Genomic DNA, 21,691 nt, shown 5'->3' with positions numbered 1-21,691 from the left:
CTCCCCCCCCAAGCCACATTGGCAAATTCTTATAAAACACGAACAGTTAATTAAGGGTATTACCGGTATATCGGTACGCATTCGTTTAAAATGAAAAGGTGTCCTTCAATAACTCGGTGGCAAATGGAACTATTTATTTTCTAATCGTGGGAGTGACCGACCGCAGGAGCGGAAGGTTATAAATTAACGGAGGTAGATGAGGTTTGTTTGGGGTTGGAGTGGAAGGGAAATGGCTTAAATAAAAAAGAAAATTATTTAAATTTAATACAAATATAAAAAAATAAATATATATATATATATATATATATATATATATATATATATATATATATATATTTTTTTTTTTTTTTTTTTTTTTTTTAAAAAAAACAAACAAAAGTGAAGCATACACGAAGTTTAAGTTTTTTTTTTTTTTTTTTTTACCCTAAACTCATTTAGGTTTATTAGCAACCTTATTAGCAGGTAGGTAAGGTAGACTATTTTGTATTGAAATCGTGTATTGTCTTTGTTAAAGGGAGTAATAGTTTAAAATTATTTTCCAGCGTCGACTTTAATAAAAACGTTTAAAATCTTATGGTAACTGTATTAATATTGTTGTAAATACAAAACCCCAACATATATAAACGCCGCTTATCGGTTATTAACAATCACTGGACTAGACTGACTTTAACTTTTTGGTCAAGTTAATTTCATTTTAATTTCTGTTTTATTTTTTGGGTTTTTTTCTTTTTGGTTTATTTTAGTTTATTGGTATTTATTTCACAAAAACATGGTCGGTATTGCATACATTAAGTACACTATATATAGAGAGAGAGAGAGAGAGAGAGAGAGAGAGAGAGAGAGAGAGAGATTTAATATTTACGCCAGACTGACGCGATCGTTTGGGTTTTCTCAAAGGACCTTTCATGTGATACGGTACAAGGTACTTTGTTTGTTTGTTTTAAAGTAGTCCATTAATGAACTTACATTTCTGTATACAAAAAAATACTTTTTAATCGGTGATAGGAATGGAAATATCGCACATGTTAATTCACTACGACTAGGCTCAACTAGTTCTGCTGTTTCAGAAATTGCGCGCTTCACGCTAAACAGTGTGTCGGGTGAAATTTGCGTGTTGTTTGCTAGTGTGTATTCAGACATAAACTCAGCTAAAACGTTTAACGTGACGCTTTTTTTTAGTTTCGTCGTCGCACTAATGTCGACAGCGGCCCTGTGAGTGTTACTGAATCATTGCAGCCGTTTCTTAACGCTGCGCTTGCATTTCCGTTGCACGTGTGTTACCAGGGTCATCCGTTCTGCTGCTGTAACATTGTATAAATACAAATAGTGTAGGGTGTGTATTGAGGGTTACGTTACAGTTAGTCTTGTTAATTGTTTGCTTGTCGTTAAATGAGGTGGCAATATCGTTGTGAAAGGCCCTACGTAACAAAACAACAAGGCACAGTTGTGTGCGTTACGGATCACTTGCAGCTTAACGGGAGAATATAACGTTAATTGTTTTCCACGCAAAATGTCCCAGTTCAGTTGGCAGGGGGTGAAGCTACACAGCAGTGTGGTGTTGCTTGTGCGTCGCCACCTCCTACAGACTCAACTGTAGCCATCAGTCCACCAGCGTATTCAATTTTAACAGATTGTTATCTGCTTCTGACCCGCAGAATAGAGCGCTGTCACGCCAATGATTCAACACTTTCCATGGGTGGCAGTGTTTAAAACTTATATATATATATATAATGTATACCTTCCCCATAGCAGAACTGAAGAGTTCAACTCACTTTTATAATTTCCCTGTACCAAACATGTACCAAGGCTGCTGTTCTGCATTCACTGATTAAAACTGTTTAAACTCTTACTATTTGTCAGGGGAAAACGTGGACGTGACAGTGTTATTGCAAAAGGATAATATAAAGATGTTTGTAATGCATGTTACATGGATTTTACACACACTATTTAATTACAGTGATTTATCAAATTGGCCCCATATTAGGTTATTTTTTTTATAGGGGATAGGTCAAGCCATATCTTGAAATAGTTTCCGATAAATGTAGTATCTGAGCAGTGTTTTAGTTCACTGCATAAACGTTTACCGCACTAGCATATCTCCAGTTCAGGTGCGTGTGGATTCAACACTGCCCCAGACGCTTGATATTTTCACAGGACGCCAGCCATGAACAGCAGTGGCCCTGGGTACCCCCTCGCCTCTCTCTATGTTGGAGACCTGCATGCTGATGTCACAGAAGGCATGCTGTACCAGAAATTTTCTCCAGCTGGACCAATCATGTCGATCCGAGTTTGTCGTGATGTCATTACCCGAAGATCCCTGGGATACGCCTACATCAATTTCCAGCAGCCAGCGGATGGTGAGTTGAAAGCTTAAGTTAAAAAGCTAAATTAGTTTTATTGGAAGGGATTTTTATTGCTTTTTTTCCCATGACCTTGGTGCGGTATATTTAACATGGTGTCTGGAGGTGGAGGGATTAATATAAACACCATATGGGGGTAAGGGTTCAAAAGATTACACAGAACAAGTCTGAATGTTTAGGAATCACTTTGCATACGGAAAAAGCATTCCAAGCATTTGACACAGGAACTGCCAAGTTCCAGATTTAGTTGTGGTGCTAGGGGCTTAGTTTAGACAGCACACTCCTTTAACGTGTTGCCAGATTCAGCGTCAGACCCCTGGGGATTAAGAGGATGCATGTTCGGTATTGCCCAGACCTTGGATTTAATAATCATTTGTGTGTTTGTACTCTCTTCCCCCAGCTGAATGCGCTTTGGACACCATGAATTATGAAGTCATTAAAGACAGGCCGATCCGAATAATGTGGTCGCAGCGTGATCCGGGTCTGCGGAAGTCTGGAGTTGGGAATATCTTCATTAAGAATATGGATGAGTCCATAGACAACAAAGCTCTGGATGATACGTTCTCTGCCTTCGGGAACATCTTGTCTTGCAAGGTAAGGGAGCTCCAGAGAAAAGGGTGTGTGTATGCCAGGGTGTACATTGCAGCATGTGTGCAGTGCACAACAGCGCTGCTGAAGTGATGTAGAGCAGCAGGAGGAGGAGGAGGGTTAAGAGCGCTAGATTGAGTTCTCTTCACAGGGTTTTTATTAGAACCCTTGTAGGTGGATTATGTGTTTTGGGGATCCTCTAGGTTGGTAAAGGGTTCCTGTTGTATATTTTTTCTTTTTGATATAATACGGCTGCTGTTTTGTTGTCCATGTGAATTTTTTTGGTTCCCAGATGGTAAATACCAAACACTGAGATGCTGGCTTCATATTCTTTATGCAGCTGTATTCTATGATTCTCCAAGTAAAGATTGTGGGTATCCTACAAAAACAATTAACTCTTGGCTCTGTAATTTTACAGAGCCACCACTCGCGTACCCCCAGAGACTGATATGCCTGTTTTAATTTGACATTTCCCGTGTCTCTTGTGTTTTTGTAGGTAGCGTGTGATGAAAATGGATCCAAAGGGTATGGTTTTGTTCATTTTGAAACGCACGAAGGAGCGAACAGAGCCATTGAAACTATGAATGGAATGCTGCTCAATGATCGTAAAGTGTAGGTATTGGACGAAGCCCTGTTGCTAATCAAGTTGGGAGACCTATCAAATCTGCAGTCTTAATCAAGGATTTAAAATCTATGGTCTTCCTTATTTGAATGATCACTGGCCCCTGTGCTTGGGAGCAGTAACACTAAATCAACTGTGGCATAATATCAGTAGCAATAATACAAAATAGTAATAAATCGGAGTTAAGAAACTGACTTTGAAACATTTGGTTATTATAGACCAAAGTGGAGTGTAACAATAATAGAATCTTCAGGCAGAGGAATAATAAGGAGAGTTGTAGAGCTATATTAGGGAATCTAGGGATTCCCTCCTTGGTTATTAAAGTTATGAAACATTCAAAGGGCTGAGTATAGGAGTGTTGCACTGTGTCTCGTGGATATTTGAGAACAGCACCTGGTGATTGCTCATGCATGCATTAGGCTAGAATGTGGCTTACCGTGATGTCACTGCTGTACTCTGCCCTTCGTTTGAAAATACTGTAAAGTTATTTTTATATTTAATGTTTTTCCAAGTCTTACCATATTGTCTTTGCACAGCCTAGAGACAGGTAGAGAATTGGTGTCTGCCCTAGTAGACCAAGTTTCCTGTTCAATGGGGAAAAATTTTGAGATGACCATACTTAGGTCAGTGGAAAATTAGGTTGAAGCAGGTAATGAATTATATGCAGTAGCAGAAATATGTCTGTTTTTGAACTTACACACATTTTTGTAATTGCATTTTTCTACAGTGAAGTTTTATTGAAAGGTTAGATTACAACTTTTTAAATATATGCATATCTGCACTCCAGATAAAGCTTTGGTTCTGGGAGTAACTTGCCCTCTAGCACAGAGTAAAATATTACCTTGAAGTCATGCATAATCTTGATAAATACTGTACAGTCTTTAATGGTAATGGGGTAGGTGTTAAAGATCCTTCCATTTGAACTGTAGAACTCCTGTACAACCCTGTGTGTGTTATGCAGTAGTTACTGGAAGTTTTAGGGGAGGCAGACAAGCTGCAGCAAAATTGCGATCTGTATTTTTATGCATTCAATTAATTTAGTGCATTTTTTTTTAAATGTGTAAAAATGGCAGGTACTTCTCTGGACCGTGATGCACATAAAACGAAATGGAAAACTGGAATTTGGTTACGTTTTGCAAAATACGACAGTAGTACGTGTTAAGATAGATGTTGACCCATTCTTTCTAGTAGCCCTAGTTGTAATCTCTTCAGCGACGTTGATGGGCTTTTTTAAAAAAAAAAATTCCTACAGTTTCGTGGGCCACTTTAAATCCCGAAGGGAGCGGGAAGCAGAGTTTGGTGTGAAAGCCATGGAATTCACCAACGTGTACATCAAGAACTTTGGGGAGGACGTGAACGATGAGAAGCTGAGGGAAGTGTTTTCTGAATACGGTGAGAGAGGGCTTTTGTTTCAAATGCGTAACCACTGCCTCCCGTCGCGTGTATCCTTACTGTGTGTTGTTTCTAGGAAGGACCTTGAGTGTGAGGGTGATGGTGGATGAGATGGGTCGTTCCAGGGGCTTTGGGTTTGTTAATTATGAGAATCATGAGGAAGCACAGAAGGTAAGGAGCTGTGATATAGATAGTTGTCGTTTGTGCAAATCAAGACCTGAAACCAGGCATGAGAGACCGTTACTGATAGAGCCAGTTGTAGTTCATTGTCTGTCCATGCTTGCCTGCACACAGTCTGGTTAAACCCCTGCTCCTCTGTTTAAGGCTGTGGAGGGGATGAATGGAAAGGAACTGAACGGGCAAATTATTTATGTGGGCCGAGCTCAGAAGAGGCTGGAGCGACAGGGTGAGCTGAAGCGCAAGTTTGATCAGATCAAGCAGGAGAGGATTCATCGATACCAGGTATGGAGGAGCGAGTGCACCAGAGATCCACGTTTCAAACACCCTGACCCCTTTCTGAATGCATGGGATTCACCCTCACTCCCTTTCCAAGGGTGTTAACCTCTACGTGAAGAATCTTGACGACGGAATAGATGACGAAAGACTGAGGAAAGAGTTTGCACCCTATGGGACTATCACGAGTGCAAAGGTAAAGGTATCCTGTACAGAACTCTTGTTTTGATTGTTTAGTGTTAAATACTGAAGCACAGATGCATATTGATGTACATTTTATACATGTGTGAAATTAATATTTGTCAAAGGCTTTCAAATTTATAGGGAGCTGTTCAGTTTCCCGTGCTGGATGTTCCACATGCTGCCATGTCAGTAACAAGGAGAATTTTATTATGGTAGCATTAATATTTCAGTCCTTTTAACCCTTTGCAGTCCGTTTATTCAGGTCCGGTCCAATTGATTTTCGCACACACTGTTTATTTTACACATGCTTTTTTTTTTTTTTGATTGTAGTAAAACGGGTTTAAAAGGTATTGCATTGCAAAACGACATCAGTACTGCATCTCCAGCCAAGCCCCACCCCTTGTTTGCTGTAGTCTTCACATACCTCTTTATACATGTGCATACTGATAAATCCTCTCCTGATCACTCGTTTTATCCCCAAACTCCTCAATAGTGTGATCAAAGTTATTGGGGGGGAGGCGAATATGTTGCACATTACATTACACACACCTCTCCTATTCAAAGCAGAGGGATATGTATGTGTTTGTACGTAGCTCCCATGCTGCTTTCATCATTTACAGGTGATGACAGACGTAGGGCACAGTAAAGGGTTTGGATTCGTCTGTTTTTCCTCTCCCGAGGAGGCGACGAAGGCAGTCACGGAAATGAATGGACGCATCATCAGCACGAAGCCACTCTACGTGGCCTTGGCCCAGCGAAAGGAGGAACGGAAAGCCATCCTGACCAATCAGTACATGCAGAGACTGGCCAGCATCCGAGCAATGCCCAGGGCGGTCGTGGGGTCCTACCAGTCTTCAGGGTACTTCATGTCTGCTGTTCCTCAGGTAACTCTGGAAATGGAGTGTGGAGAGGATGCTGCTGTTCCACAGAGTGCTCTACAGCCAGCTTTTAAATGGATTGCACTCCTAGTTCATAAGAGAAGTAATGTACTCAAGTTACTCCACTCTGGGTACTTCGCTAAAGAGAACTCAAGGACAAGAGGCTGGTCCTGTTGTGTTTTCAATAAGTTTACTTGTTTACATTAACACCTTACGCTGATATTCTTATTTCTGAAGACAACCCGCTGTACTGTAGATTATGACCTGGTTTGTAAGTAAATCATACAGTACACAAAGCAGCATTAAGACTTGTACGAAGCGTGTGTTAAATTTAATAAAGCTTTTGCCAAAATGTTTCTAATTTTACTTTTGCCTTAAATTGATCCAGTGTAATTGAAGAAACCCTTTCATGTTTCCACAGCCTCAGAACAGGACTTTCTACGCTCCGAATACAGTCACTGCACTCAGACCGGCTCCTCGCTGGACCTCGCAGCCTCCCAGACCTCAAAGTGAAAGAGTCTCTTTTTTTAATGGCGTAATTAACTAAACAAAGTTGCTTTTAAGTTTCTCATGTCCTTATCGATGGCAACGATTTAGCTTAGCACTCCTTGGTCCAGGGTTAACATTCAAAAGTAGATGTGGACGTCAGTGGTCCTTTTTTTTTAAATTTATTAAATTTAGCAACAAAAAAATCCAATATTCTCTTCAACTTCCTCTTGCAAGAGATTAAAAATGCAGTGGAACAATCCCTGTTTGAATCTGCACTGCAACACTGCTGGTAGGCTTGTGTGTACTATGAAATTAATTGCTAAACTGGCTTCGCCACTTGGCCTGGGCTAATGAAGTTTGCTCTGCAGGTGTAGTGGTGCTGCTTCTCTTGACTGACTCATCATCTCCTCCATCTAAACAGCACCTTATCAAACAGCTCCTCCGTTCTTAAGGTCTGCAGTTCCCAGACGCCCTTCCACGCCAATCAGCACAATGCGGCAAGCGTCCACCCAGGAGCCTTGTGTGATGAGCAACATGCAGAGAATGGGTAAGGCGGCTCACATGCACATGCAGCATCCTTGGATTCAGTGCAAAGGGGAAATGGGTACCTGCTTTACTGACCTTTTTCATCCAATGCTTGCTCAGGTTCTTTGTAAGGTCACCATTTTGGCTTGATGCACACCAGATGGGTGGAGGTGCAAGCGTGTTTGTGCTTGTGCGTTTGTTGCATGTCTGTCACTGTCTCCATGTCTGTAAGCTAATACAGGTACCCAGACAGCCGGCGGTCGCACTGCAATGCCTGCCCCAGTGGTCCGAGGTATGAACCAGTACAAGTGTTCCACTGGAGTCAGGAATGTTCAGCCAGTCTTTGCTGTGCAGCAGGTAACTTTTTGTATGTTATATATGTATAACATATTTTGTATGTTATATACATATTGTTGTCTAGTGTTATATATAATCAAAAATAGACATGTTAATAGTTTATATTTATCAATTAACTAAATGCAAAGTGAGTGAACAGAAGAAAAATCTACATCAAATCCATATTTGGCGTGACCACCCTTTGCCTTCAAAACAGCATCAATTCTTCTAGGTACACTTGCACAAAGTCAGGGATATTGTAGGCATATAGTCAGGTGTATGATTAAACAGTTATACCAAACAGGTGCTAATGGCCATCAATTCAATATGTAGGTTGAAACACAGTGATTAACTGAAACAGAAACAGCTGTGGAGGAGGAATAAAACTGTGTGAGGAACAGCCAAACTCAGCTAACAAGGTGAGGTTGCTGAAGACAGTTTACTGTCAAAAGTCATACACGATGGCAAGACTGAGCACAGCAACAAGACAAGGTAGTTATATTGCATCAGCAAGGTCTCTCCCAGGCAGAAATTTCAAGGCAGATGGGTTTCCAGATGTGCTGACCAAGCTCTTATGAAGAAGCACAAAGAAACGGGCAATGTTGAGGACCGTAGACGCAGTGGTCGGCCAAGGAAACTTACTGCAGCAGATGAAAGACACATCGTGCTTACTTCCCTTCGCAATCAGAAGATGTCCAGCAGTGCCAGCAGCTCAGAATTGGCAGAAAACAGTGGGACCCTGGTACACCCATCTACTGTCTGGAGAAGTCTGGTCAGAAGTGGCCTTCATGGAAGACTTGCGGCCAAAAAGCCATACCGCCAACGTGGAAACAAGGCCAAGCGACTCAACTATGCACGAAAACACAGGAACTGGGGTGCAGAAAAATGGCAGCAGGTGCTCTGGACTGATGAGTCAAAATTTGAAATATTTGGCTGTAGCAGAAGGCAGTTTGTTCGCCGAAGGGCTGGAGAGCGGTACACAAATGAGTGTCTGCAGGCAACAGTGAAGCATGGTGGAGGTTCCTTGCAAGTTTGGGGCTGCATTTCTGCAAATGGAGTTGGGGATTTGGTCAGAATTAATGGTCTCCTCAATGCTGAGAAGTACAGGCAGATACTTATCCATCATGCAATACCATCAGGGAGGCATCTGATTGGCCCCAAATTTATTCTGCAGCATGACAACGACCCCAAACATACAGCGAAAGTCATTAAGAACTATCTTCAGCGTAAAGAAGAACAAGGAGTCCTGGAAGTGATGGTATGGCCCCCACAGAGCCCTGATCTCAACATCATCGAGTCTGTCTGGGATTACATGAAGAGAGAGAAGCAACTGAGGCTGCCTAAATCCACAGAAGAACTGTGGTTAGTTCTCCAAGATGTTTGGGCCAACCTACCTGCAGAGTTCCTTCAAAAACTGTGTGCAAGTGTACCTAGAAGAATTGATGCTGTTTTGAAGGCAAAGGGTGGTCACACCAAATATTGATTTGATGTAGATTTTTCTTCTGTTCACTCACTTTGCATTTTGTTAACTGATAAATATAAACTATTAACATGTCTATTTTTGAAAGCATTCTTACTTTACAGCATTTTTTCACACCTGCCTAAAACTTTTGCACAGTACTGTGTGTGTGTGTGTGTGTGTGTGTATATATATATATATATATATATATATATATATATATATATATATATATATATATATATATTACATACATACAGTGGCTTGTGAAAGTATTGACACCCCCCCCCCCCCCCCCCCCCCCTTGGCATTTTTCCTATTTTGTTGCCTTACAACCTGGAATTAAAATGGATTTTTTGGGGGGTTTGTATCATTTGATTTACACAACATGCCTACCACTTTGAAGATGCAAAATATTTTTTATTGTGAAACAAACAAGAAATAAGACAAACAAACAAAAACTTGAGCATGCATAAGTATTCACCCCCCCAGAGTCAATAATTTGTAGAGCCACGTTTTGCAGCAATTACAGCTGCAAGTCTCTTGGCGTATGTATCTATAAGCTTGGCACATCTAGCCACTGGGATTTTTGCCCATTCTTCAAGGCAAAACTGCTCCAGCTCCTTCAAGTTGGATGGGTTCTGCTGTTGTACAGCAATCTTTAAGTCATACCACAGATTCTCAATTGGATTGAGGTCTGGGCTTTGATTAGGCCATTCCAAGACATTTAAATGTTTCCCCTTAAACCACTCGAGTGTTGCTTTCGCAGTATGCTTAGGGTCGTTGTCCTGCTGGAAGGTGAACCTCCGTCCCAGTCTCAAATCTCTGGAAGACTGAAACGGGTTTCCCTCAAGAATTTCCCTGTATTTAGCGCCATCCATCATTCCTTCAGTTTCCCAGTCCCTGCTGATGACAAACATCAGGTGTTCTCGGGGTGATGAGAGGTGTTGGATTTACTCCAGATACTCCAATCTCCGCTGTGGAGCTTTGCAGCTCCTTCAGGGTTATCTTTGGTCTCTTTGTTGCCTCTCTGATTAATGCCCTCCTTGCCTGGTCTGTGAGTTTTGGTGGGCGGCCCTCTCTTGCCAGCTTTGTTGTGGTGCCATATTCTTTCCATTTTTTTATAATGGCTTTAATGGTGTTCCGTGGGATGTTCAAAGTTTCTGATATTTTTATATAACCCAACCCTGATCTGTACTTCTCCACAACTTTGTCCCTGACCTGTTTGGAGAGCTCATTGGTCTTCGTGGTGCCCCTTACTTAGTGGTGTTGCAGACTCTGGGGCCTTTCAGAACAGGTGTGTATATATACTGAGATCATGTGACAGATCATGTGACACTTAGATTGCACACAGGTGGACTTTATTTAACTAATTGTGACTTCTGAAGGTAATTGGTTGCACCAGATCTTATTTAGAGGCTTAATAACAAAGGGGGTGAATACATATGCATGCACCACTTTTCCGTTATTTATTTTTTAGAATTTTTTTAACAAGTTATTTTTTTCATTTCACTTCACCAAGTTGGACTATTGTGTGTATGCCCATTACATGAAATCCAAATATAAATCAATTTTAATTCCAGGTTGTAAGGCAACAAAATAGGAAAAATGCCAAGGGGGTCAATATTTTCGCAAGCCACTGTATGTATGTGTGTGTGTGTGTGTGTGTGTGTAAATAAAATGTATGTATGTGCCAACCACTTACAAGTTAATTGACCTGTCAGTCCTGTCTTGAATGTGAAACATGAACTTGCCCCAGTTGAAAAGGAAAGCACATCTTACCAGGAAAGATGGTAGAGGTTTCAGATGGCACAGAAACACCAAACACTGGCAACTTGTACACCTGGTTTGTGTTGAGACCTGGAGTTCTACTTGAGTGAAGCTCTGTTCCATTCCCTTTGTGTTGCAGGTAATGGAGTCAGCTGTTCACGTGCGAGGACAGGAGCCCCTCACTGCGTCCATGCTGGCCTCGGCAGCCCTGCAGGAGCAGAAGCAGATGCTGGGTATGCCTGTGAGATTAACCTTGTGATTTTGAACTTCAGTTTACATGAAGTGGGTTCATTCAGAAATGCTGCATCCATCTCTTACTGGTTGGATACAGATTACTTGTGTCCTCACTGTCTGTCTGATCCCATTCCTGCTCCAGAGCTGCTGACAATGATACCAACCAAGCAGGAGTATCAGCAAGCCCCTCTGCATGCATCATAGTTGGCAAGATAGAGGTTCCCTTTAACAATTAAACATGTATTTTGATAGTCCATGACTGCTGAAAAGGAGTGCTCAGTAACTTGTGTATTGTTGAGGATGTTCAATGGAATACAAGCTATCCTAAGGATCTGTAATAGTTTAAAATAGTAGTTTAACGCAGTCTGGCTCCAAGACAGACTTCTTTAAATTAACACCAAGTTTCTTTTCCGTCTGCTATGCAGTTTTTATAAAGGGCCCAGGGACTGGGGAGATGTCGGCAGTGTTGTGATTCTGTTTGCCTTGTTTTCAGGGGAGCGCCTCTACCCTCTGATCCATGCAGTGCACCCGGCCTTGGCTGGTAAAATCACAGGGATGCTGCTAGAGATAGATAACTCAGAGCTGCTGCACATGCTAGAGTCTCCTGAGTCTCTGCACACCAAGGTAAAGCACACTGACCGTGGAAGAGATTGAAACTTCTGAACCGTTTTACAACACCTGTTTTGCTTTTGTTTTTAAACTTCCTCTTGATTTTTTTACTGATTTGACAAACAGGTAAGAGGCCACAACATGACCTTAACATGCGTCTCAACCTTGCGAATGCAATGACATACTGTGATGTCAAAGTTAGCTGCAATGTGCAATGTTCATTTTTCTTGTTTCTGATGAGAACAGTGGTTGGTTTGTCCATAATTTGTTGCAGTTTTATTTTCCTGTACAAGCGGTGGTCTGTTTTGCAGCACTAATTCTAAAAGCTGGTGTGTGTGATTGGCTATAGCTTTGTATGTTTTCTATTGAGGTGGAGGAGGCAGTGGCTGTACTCCAGGCACACCAGGCTACAGACATCTCCCTGAAGAAATAATGTGTGCAGTCCAGGTAAAGATAATGCTCTCTTAAATTGTAGAACAAAGACAATTGCATAACACATTGTAAAGTGGCGGGAGGAAAGAATTAGTTTTGCTTGCTGTAATGCATCATGAGGCTGAGCCAGTGTTTAAATGAGTTTGCTGTATTGCAGTGCATGGGTGCAAACAGCCGAGCAAGAGTGTGCCAAAGCATTGTGCTTTTATATGCAATCTGTTTCATGTTCGCGGCTAGGTCACTTGCATGCTGGTTGGTAAACTAGTTGGAGAGCACTTCACTACAAGATGCATGTATTCTCCCAGCACAACAAAGAACCAAATAGAGTAGAAAATATGCACTAGATATAAAAAATATAATATTCTCTGTGATTCTTGATTTGTTTTACTGCAGGAATTTGCTACCTTTGGAAAAAGATGCTTCACTGAAGAAAAAAGCACCAAAAAAAATAGTAAAAATAAAAACCTACAAAATTGAACTAGTCTTGCAAGCAGTGTATTTAGTTAACAACTTGGATCATTTAAAGGCAAATGATTCTCAAATTGAAAGTGCTGTTTACAAGAGCAGGTGTGTTAAGTTTGTGCAAATTGGTTTTGTTCCTGCAGAAAAATGTGAGTTGGCAGAACACTATGTTCTGTTTTTTTGTGCATTAAAAAATAAAAATAAATAATGAATGGACTTGGGTGGTGTCATGTACTTTAAATGGGCCGTGTCTCTATTTCTGGTTTCACTGGGTAAAACATTTCCGTGGTGTGCTCTATTCTGTGAAAGCTGACGAGGGCTGTCAGTATAACCAGTTAAGAAAAGCAATAGTGTGTTTCACGTGCTGAAGATCAGAGATCTAACTCCACCATCCTAGCCCCTAGTAGACATTAGCACATGTGGTCAGGTTCTGCTTGACCGTGGGGGTGGATTCAGGACAGCACCCAGGTGTGTGCACTTAAGTTTCAACAATAGTTTATTGTATACAGAGAGCACAACTTTGAAAAGTAAACATACAGCAATAGTTATACCTGAGTATAGGAATAGTGCAATACAGCTTTTTGGATGCTACACTTGCAGTACTTTAAGAATCTGTATGGATTTAAATATGGAGATAGATCTAATTACAAATGTTTTGGGGAGAGATTGTGTCTGTATTTTGACAAAGGGTATCTCATTATATCTTGGTATGTATGTGGGATAGTCGGAGTGAGCCCAAACTCGTTCTGTCCAACATATTTTAAGCAAATGCTGGGATGTTTGTTAGCCAGATAATTTTTTTTTCTTTTCTTTCCTTTCCAACACAATGGTTGGCTATCCTATTCATCGATGCGACTGAATTGGAAAATGTCACAGTATTTTTTCACTGACGTGGACATCACCATTTAAAATCCTCAAGGAAGGGATACAAACCATTAGACCACCGATTTAGCCAGGCCACTGAACACAAATCTGAAACTCTGCATCCACATTTTGTATAAATGCAATAGGAAAGCATTTGCAAGTGCTGTTGCTGTGTATACAAAACCAAGTTGTGTTTTTGTATGCATTTAAATGCAAAAAAATGTAACCTTACCAAACATGCAAGCACACAGTAGCAGTAACTGGAAAGACAGAAATAGGGAACAATTGCTGAGGCTCTTGAGTAATAAATACAGCTCAACCACATTCTTGATTCATACAAGGTTGCATGATGCAGTATATATTGAAGTACTGGATGACAGCCCTGCCACCAAATGCTCTAAATTTAACTACACAGCCGCTAAACAAGAAACACAATCTTATCTAACCCAGAGTTGTGTATGTTGCATGTACCCAGGCACTACTACTGGATCTTTCGCACATCATGGAGTAACTTCAGAGCAGTGACGTTCTTGGGCTCGGTCTTCAGCAAGGCATTCAGATCTGCAACGCAAGCTTTGTAATCCTGCAGAAAGCAACGAAAAGAAGAAACACTCAGACTTGCATCTCAACAGAGCTCTTCAAACAGTATAAAGCAGTATCTAGAAAAACCCATAGTTAGGGAACCAGTAAATCGGAGAAAGAAACAAAATCAATCCTGGCAACCTGTCAATCTTAAGGCTGGTTTCACAGACCATGAGGACAACTGATATTGGGCAACTTAACGTTACTTTAGGTAGGATAGTCCAGGATTAGAGCTGTGAAACCAGCTGGCAATGTGTTCCCCTCAGTTTGGTATCTTGCAATGAGGGCTTCAATGTGCTGAACAGGTGCGACTGCACATGCTTGTGCAATCAGGTATTTGACTGCTGTGGAGATCCTGTACAGAGGGTATCTAGACCAATAGGTTTTTTTATGCAAGACTAATCAAACTTGGAAAGATGAAAAACGCAATGAAGCTTCTTACTTTGAGTTCCTTGTGTGCCTGAGCTCTCCGATACAATGCCTTGACATTACCAGGGTCCAGCTTCAGGGCTTCTCCGCTGTCTTTTGTTGCTTCTTGGTACTTTTTTAATGACAAGTGACAAAGAGCTCTACAATAAAAGAGAAAAAGCAATTGGAGTTTTGGGTGTTTTTCATTTTGACCATAAAACAAAAACCATCGATGGAGTTTGTGTGTTTGAAGAATGTCCAGCAAGTGCAGTGAGACTGTGCAGGAGACACAACCTGAAGCATGGTTTGCTAGCTTTGCTTTGTAAAGAGCCTTACCTGTTTGTGTAGGTCGTGACTTCTTTGGGGTTCAGTTCGATGCTTGCAGTGTATTTTTCCACAGCCGCTTTGTGATCCCCTTTCTTCACAAGCGCATTTCCTTCCTCCTTCAGTGCATGGGCACGCTTCATGGCTTCAGCACTGGGAACTAAGATCAGTAACATTACGATCAGTTAAATACCCTATGGCTCTTTCAACCAATAAGTAACTGCAGTTGTGAATGACATTATCTTTGCTCCAAGGTTAACATTTTGAAATACTAAAAGCTTTTTCTCAATGTCTTCAGTGTTGAATGGATTGAAAGGGCTACTTTGTACCATGAATATTGAAGTATTACATTGCATATTTCATCTGTGATTCTCTCTTGCTGTTTGTTTTGTTTTCTTTCAGTCGGTTTCCAGAAAGCCTCCTCCTGGCTGGGGCAGTGTGGTAGGAAGCATTGAAACAAAGGCAGCACTGTTACCCACTACTCTTTAAATGAATCATTCATTGCCTTCTCTTACCTCTGTCTGCTGTCACTTTGGTGCCATTTTGCTGAGCTGTAGAGATGCGATCACCTTGTGCTTTTGCATCAGCTTCAGCCAATCTCTCTCGATCCGATAGCGATATTGTAGGTATCGGGGGAAGTTTCTCTCGCCAGCTTGGACCGTCTTGTTCCGTTAAAACCTGTGTCATTCTGAAGAGCATTCAAACGTACCGTTAAAAGCATACTACTTACAAAAGGTGGAAGCTAGGAAAACGATTGTGCTTTATAAATAAGCATGCAGTTGTTGTAAGTAAACCGTATATTCCAAACCAAGAGGTAGCTCCAGTAATTGTTACTGCATGTTTCTTACTGTCCGTTTACTTCTTTCCATGCATCTGCTTAGAAAATGAATTAACATTGCTTGTGGCATGCGCCAGGATTACAAACTGGGTAAACCTCACTGGCTTGGCAGGAATCGATACTCTCAACCCTGGGTCTTCAACTGGAATGCAATCTCATTGATTCCTGCTCGGTGTGCTTTCAGCTAATTAAGCTCCAGCCTAAAAAACAGAATGCACTGGACACAGTCTCAAAGTGTGGATGCACAATCGACACAAGCCCTTGCAAAGGGCCTGCTCCCATCTGTACTGCACTCGCCTGTTTGTGCCGTCGTGAGCAGCTTTTATTGTACAGTCTAACTGCAACACAGTCTTGTAGTCAACATAAGCCAGCCTGTATCTCTCCAGTGCTTCGTAAGCAGCTGCACGTCTCAGTAATGGCTTTACTCCGAAGGGAACCAATTCCAAAGAGCTGTGGCAGAAAGATTAAAAAAAAAACGAGGTGAAGGGTTGAACATATTACAAGAGTTTGTGGCCAACAGTATCACATGTGTAGCCTTGCCAGACTTGTGCTGGTTTTCCAGCTAGCGTGTCTATGTTTGCAAAGATATTCCAATAAATAGAAACCAGATCATCCTTAAATCACTGCAGCTGTGCCATCTTTCCATGACTGATCAATCTGTAATAACCAGTAGAACAGGGAGTGAATAGATAGAGAAGCAACAGTATAGACTGCTTTGATCTGTATCATCTCCTTTAAAATAGGGGGAGGGGAATCCCCTTCAGACATGGTCACAGCAGGTGGGGCTGTGGGCATTAGAAAGCCCTGTTTTCCACACAGCCCCTACCAAGGAACCCTGTTCTGTGCTGCATGTGGTCAGTCTCAGTGACCAGGGATAGTGGAAACCCCCTCCACTCTGAGCCACACGGACCCCTGGATTCTGCATGCGTGTATGTATGTATACTCACGCAGTGCAATCCTTCACACAGTCAGTGCAGTTACCCTCCTTCAGGAAGCACGCTGCTCGGTTTGAAAGCAGGACACTCAGCTCCTCTGGGCTGTTCTTACCTGGAAATGATTTAACAAAAACAACTAACTGCACAGGCATAAGGGCAGGTACAGAAAAAAAGCGGCAGCAGGTTGATCCTTGAGGTACCCCTGTGGAGTGTGACGAGGGAGAGAGCATGCACAGCCAGCCAGCTCCATTGCACGCAGTCCACACACTGAAGACAGGAGCAGTTCTGGGGTACAGGCACCCTGCAGTAATGTGTGCTGTAGCTAACCTGCACAGCAAATGTTACCCTGTGACTGAAGTGAATCCAAGAAGAAGCACCAGGCGGGTCAAACATGTTGACAAGGTGCTGTGTTTATATTCATTTGTTTAGAGGCGTTATGAGAAGTAACAGCACTCACTTCAGTTAAATATGCTTCATTACACTGCAGCCTATAACTGCCTTTACTACATAAAAACACGTACACCACGACACACAAAGAAGAAGCAGTTACAAAATAATACTAATTAACACACAGGAGCAACTGGTCTATTTTAACAGTAGATAAAGGAATTAAAAAGCCATATGAGGGACTACATCTATTATTCATTTTGAATGACTTGGCACATTCTTCGTTTTTATATGAAGCGTGCTATTATTATTATTATTATTATTATTATTATTATTATTATTATTATAATGGTACAGAAGCGTTGTATTCACTTCAGCCGATTTGAGATCTAGTTACAGAATACAGCACTGCAACACCCTGACCTCAAGACCAGAGCATGTGGATACAACTGAACACGCAGAGGGTTTAGCAACTGCGCTTTTAATATTGTATTCAACCAAAACGCAATGTCATCCCACACGAATCGGACCGAGCAAGGCGTGAACAAAAACATGTCCTTTCTATTTAGAATAGAAATATACACCTTGGTGACTCATACAACAAATACCAAGCCGTGTGCCACGCAGTTATGGAGACTGGTGACATGTTAAATTATAATACAACAAGAATTTAGACTACAGTCTGTAGAAAACAGACAAACTAACCTGATTTCTGCAGAAGGGTGACGGCCTGTGAGTAAAACGAGGCAGCCTCTCCGTACTGCCCGTTTTTAAAGCACTCGTTCCCGGATTGTTTTAGCATGGGCACTGAAGCCGGCTGGGAGCGACGCTTCGCTGGCATATTCTCAGTTGTTGTACAGTGCTTAATTAAAAAAAAAAAAGAGTGCCATTTTAATCTTTATTTGAATAAACGAAACACACACGCGCAATCAAATAATTTAAAAAGCAACGTGAATAGAACGAAGCTTACCCGTGTATCGTCTTTATGGAAATGATACTGTACTCTCCACTATCAAATATCACTGACTGTTCACCGGTTTTCTGCCGCCGCTGTATTAGTGTGTTCCCCGTTTTGTGTTTCCTCTCTTACCACCAGCGGTACTAGTGTTTCACATTTATGGCTATGAAAGTTTACTGCAAGACATTTTCTCAGTGTTTTTCACGGTTGATTGTTGGTGTTTCATCTCATGGCGTATGGGGCTGTCTTCTTTCTTTTTAAAGGTTTTATAATTCAGTTTCGCTTATCAATTTGCAGAACTCGCTTACTTCTGTTTCTATTTTAAGCCCGCCCCCCTGCAGTGGCTCTTCTCGGAACTGCACCCTGCTTATTTTAAGAGTCTCTGTATAAGCGCATTTATTTTGGAAAGTTCTGGAATTAAAGGTGCAGAGATATAGCAAGCCCATTTAAAAGAGAAACAGAATTGTTGAACAATATCATATGGTGCTTGCTTTCCCGGATGAGATCCATTACTCCCTCCCTGCACAAGTTCAGCGCGTGGGGCACTGTGTGAGATTCTTAGCATCACATAATTTATTGCAGTGCTATTTATGCATCATATAATATATTGAAAAATGATATGGAAACTTTTTTTTTTTAAACTGAATATTATGAAATTTAGCACGGCTGTTGGTGAAGGTACAATTAGCCCGTGTTTTCCGTTATGACGACTTAATTTTAGAGTACTGCATTGAATTGTCCTTTTCTGGCCACCATACAGATTTGAAACGATTGTGCAGTTCCGCGTTTTACTCGTTTTCTCGGGTGATTTGGCCCTCTGCGGGGAGAGTAGTTTCAGTCTCTTCCAGTGAAGGTCGTGTATTTGAAACGGTGAGGCAAAACGTTTCCATTTTACTGTTAAATGTGTAACTGATTACGTATTTTTTAGAAATAATGCTGTATTTAATACTAAATTAAAAGCATGGTAAATATCAGTTCATATGGAACGTTTTTTTAGAGGGACGGCAAATGTAATCTGAGTGTCATTTGTGAAGGCCAGCGCAAAGTCTCTGATCAAATGAGCGTGTTTGTGACAGAACAACGGATTCAAAATCACAATCGCTCTTTTCTTATTGACTTATAATAGAAATATTACCTGTATTTCAAAATTGGCCGTTAGACCGCGATTACTTGGTGAAATAGCGGCTGTGTTTCCTGTGGTGTGTCAGGGCAACGGTTTAGGGAAAGGGCATCTATTGTCGTTGTGGTTAAGAACAAAGGGTTAACTTCCTAATGTAAACACTATTATAGCATGTACCGTACTGTCTTTCAAAATGCCTGCTTGTGAAACCCGATTAAATGATTAGATATCTCTGTTTGAACGCGGTCTGTATTGCCGTATGAAAAACAGGAAGCCAGTATTTACATGTGCTCAATATTAATAAGTGAAGTTGTTGTGTGTCTAGAATGCATTCACTTGACTTTTCACAGAAACACCTACATTGTGATTTTGGACAGCAGGCTGGATCAAGGTCACATACCTGTTCCACAATGCACTAACACTCTCAAACTAATCTACAATGGAAGTGACGTGCACATGCAATACACAGACACATCACACAGGGAGGTTGTTTGTGATGTAGCAGTTGTATTGGGAAGGGCCGTGTGTGCGTTTGAATAAAGTGTGTGCGGTTTTGTTTCCTAGATAAGGCGCAATGTCTGCAGGAACACTGGTTAAACCCGCAATGCGCGGTCTGCTCGGTAAACGTTTACGATTCCACCTGGCTATTGCGTTCACGCTGTCTTTGGCAGCAGCAGCAGGATTTAAGGTATGGTAGCCCCTTTTCCATACTAGCATAACGCATGTATCCTTGTTTACTAAAGGATGCACATATTGGGGGGGGGGGGGGGGTTGTGTGTGATGGGTCCCTGTGACATTTGTATTTGGGTTAGGTATTGGGTAAATGACCACACACATCACAGACTCTAAATACGAGCATTATTAAACATATGCAGCTTCACCCCTAGCACCTAAATCTGATCTGATCACTTCTATCATAAACTCAGGTGGTTCAGGGATTATAAACCATGAACAAAATGGTCCTGTTCTTTTCAGACCAGAGTAGATTTGATTAAACTCACATGTTCTGCCGTAGTGTGGTGAATTATTTCTGTGCTTCAGTTTGCAGTAACAGAACCCAGGAAACAGGCGTACGCAGAGTTCTACAAGAACTACGATGCCATAAAAGAGTTTGAAGCAATGAGGGAGGCTGGTGTGTTTCAGAGTGTGCGGCCCAAAGGCCAGTAAAGAACCGTGTTAAAGTAAGTGATGATTATGATTTATTATTATTATTATTGTAGTGCATGCACATATCAGGACCAGGAGAACATTCAGGTACAATATTACGCTTGGAAGCACACAAACAAAAAAGACAAAGCAACATTAAGAGGTGGATAAATGTGTAATTTTAAACATTCACAAGTTTAAAATGGCAGTAAATGTGCCTTGTTGCCTTGCAATGAATCCTTTATTATCGGTCATTACGAGTACCATCCTGATGCTGTCCAGCCACCAGAAATGAGTGCTGTCTAATCAGGGTTTCTGTTGCTTGGAAGAACCATGCTTGTGTTTATCAAGACAAAGATGAAAATCCCAGGGTGATGTTTTAACATCCAATGTGCCATACAGTGGATAAGCTGGACTATCAAAGCTTGCCTCCTGGTCTGGTGTGTACGCATGGGTTTAACATTCAGTTTCATTTCTTTTTGTATTTCAGGTGGAGCCTCTTTGTTGTTGATTCCTGGTTTAAATTTCCAGCACCTTAAAAAAAAGTACAATAAGAAAGTCCATGTGAAGCAGACATTACTTGACTGTGTCAGGGTATTTCAGATGTGCGCTGATCAAATGTAATAAACTGTTTCCTCACTGAGTCTCGTGTGTGGGTTTCATTTCATGTGATTTACTTGGAAAGGTACAGAAATGAGCTTGATAGTAGTTTTGTCAAGTGCTTGTTTCATGCAGTAAAACCAATGCATGCAAATCTTACTACTTCGTCAAGCCTTTAAAATAGCAAGCATTGGCAAAGCAGATAGAATAACACTTCAGAACTGCCTACATGTGCAACAATGAGATGTTGACACATGGCAAAGTCATCACAGAATTGGACAGTCTGCCTTCCTAGATGAACTTTGTTAAATGGTGCCACATCAAAGCGATGGATTTTTCAAGGTTTGCAAATGAGTGTTGTGTTTAAATTAGGGTTATGTAGCACATGTATAAATATGCACATATTCACTTGCATGCAGAAGGGTTATATATTATTTATATAACAATTAATTACTCTGGGTGAAAAAAATATTGCCTTGATCAAAATGAAATTGGTATTTTGGACACAGTCCCATTGCAGTAATGGTGTTACATACCCATATTAGGGTGGGAATGGATTGTGCATTACAGTGTTGGAAAGGGGGTTGTACACGCAACACCCCCTGGATGTTAGGAGATGTTAGTGTTAATGAAATACATGTGGATATGGGTAGAGTGAGGTGAGTTGTGCTTTCTAAAAGGATTCATTAGCAGTGCTTTCCTGTGTTCACTGCTCGTCTCAGCTGTCGGCACTGATA

At 41.2% G+C, this 21,691-nt stretch overlaps 3 protein-coding genes across 3 annotated transcripts; 2 read left to right on the top strand and 1 right to left on the bottom strand.

Moving 5' to 3' along the window:
- Window positions 1-415: 415 nt before the first annotated feature.
- Window positions 416-13,182, top strand: LOC121319473 (embryonic polyadenylate-binding protein A-like). Its single transcript, XM_041256925.1, has 15 exons — window positions 416-2,357; window positions 2,761-2,954; window positions 3,445-3,560; window positions 4,823-4,962; window positions 5,039-5,133; window positions 5,287-5,424; window positions 5,516-5,611; window positions 6,219-6,482; window positions 6,898-6,985; window positions 7,387-7,512; window positions 7,723-7,847; window positions 11,195-11,288; window positions 11,783-11,913; window positions 12,269-12,345; window positions 12,724-13,182. Exons 1-14 carry the CDS (start codon window positions 2,165-2,167, stop codon window positions 12,329-12,331), a joined length of 1,863 nt encoding a protein of 620 aa, XP_041112859.1. The 5' UTR covers window positions 416-2,164; the 3' UTR covers window positions 12,332-12,345; window positions 12,724-13,182.
- Window positions 13,183-13,270: 88 nt separating this feature from the next.
- On the bottom strand, window positions 13,271-18,759 carry tomm34 (translocase of outer mitochondrial membrane 34). The gene is made up of 8 exons (XM_041256926.1): window positions 18,101-18,759; window positions 17,836-17,992; window positions 16,756-16,855; window positions 16,106-16,258; window positions 15,486-15,658; window positions 14,983-15,130; window positions 14,681-14,807; window positions 13,271-14,239 (listed from the first exon to the last, which is right to left on the bottom strand). The coding sequence occupies exons 2-8, from the start codon at window positions 17,969-17,971 to the stop codon at window positions 14,138-14,140; spliced, it is 939 nt and encodes a 312-aa protein (XP_041112860.1). The 5' UTR covers window positions 17,972-17,992; window positions 18,101-18,759; the 3' UTR covers window positions 13,271-14,137.
- Window positions 18,760-18,867: 108 nt separating this feature from the next.
- LOC121319477 (cytochrome c oxidase subunit 6C-1-like) lies at window positions 18,868-20,997 on the top strand. Its single transcript, XM_041256929.1, has 4 exons — window positions 18,868-18,958; window positions 19,773-19,896; window positions 20,250-20,389; window positions 20,845-20,997. Exons 2-3 carry the CDS (start codon window positions 19,783-19,785, stop codon window positions 20,373-20,375), a joined length of 240 nt encoding a protein of 79 aa, XP_041112863.1. The 5' UTR covers window positions 18,868-18,958; window positions 19,773-19,782; the 3' UTR covers window positions 20,376-20,389; window positions 20,845-20,997.
- The last annotated feature ends 694 nt before the right edge of the window (window positions 20,998-21,691 follow it).

The sequence above is a fragment of the Polyodon spathula genome, chromosome 8 (assembly GCF_017654505.1).
Source record: "Polyodon spathula isolate WHYD16114869_AA chromosome 8, ASM1765450v1, whole genome shotgun sequence".
Lineage (NCBI taxonomy): Eukaryota > Metazoa > Chordata > Actinopteri > Acipenseriformes > Polyodontidae > Polyodon > Polyodon spathula.
This window is presented reverse-complemented; position numbering and strand designations above follow the sequence as displayed.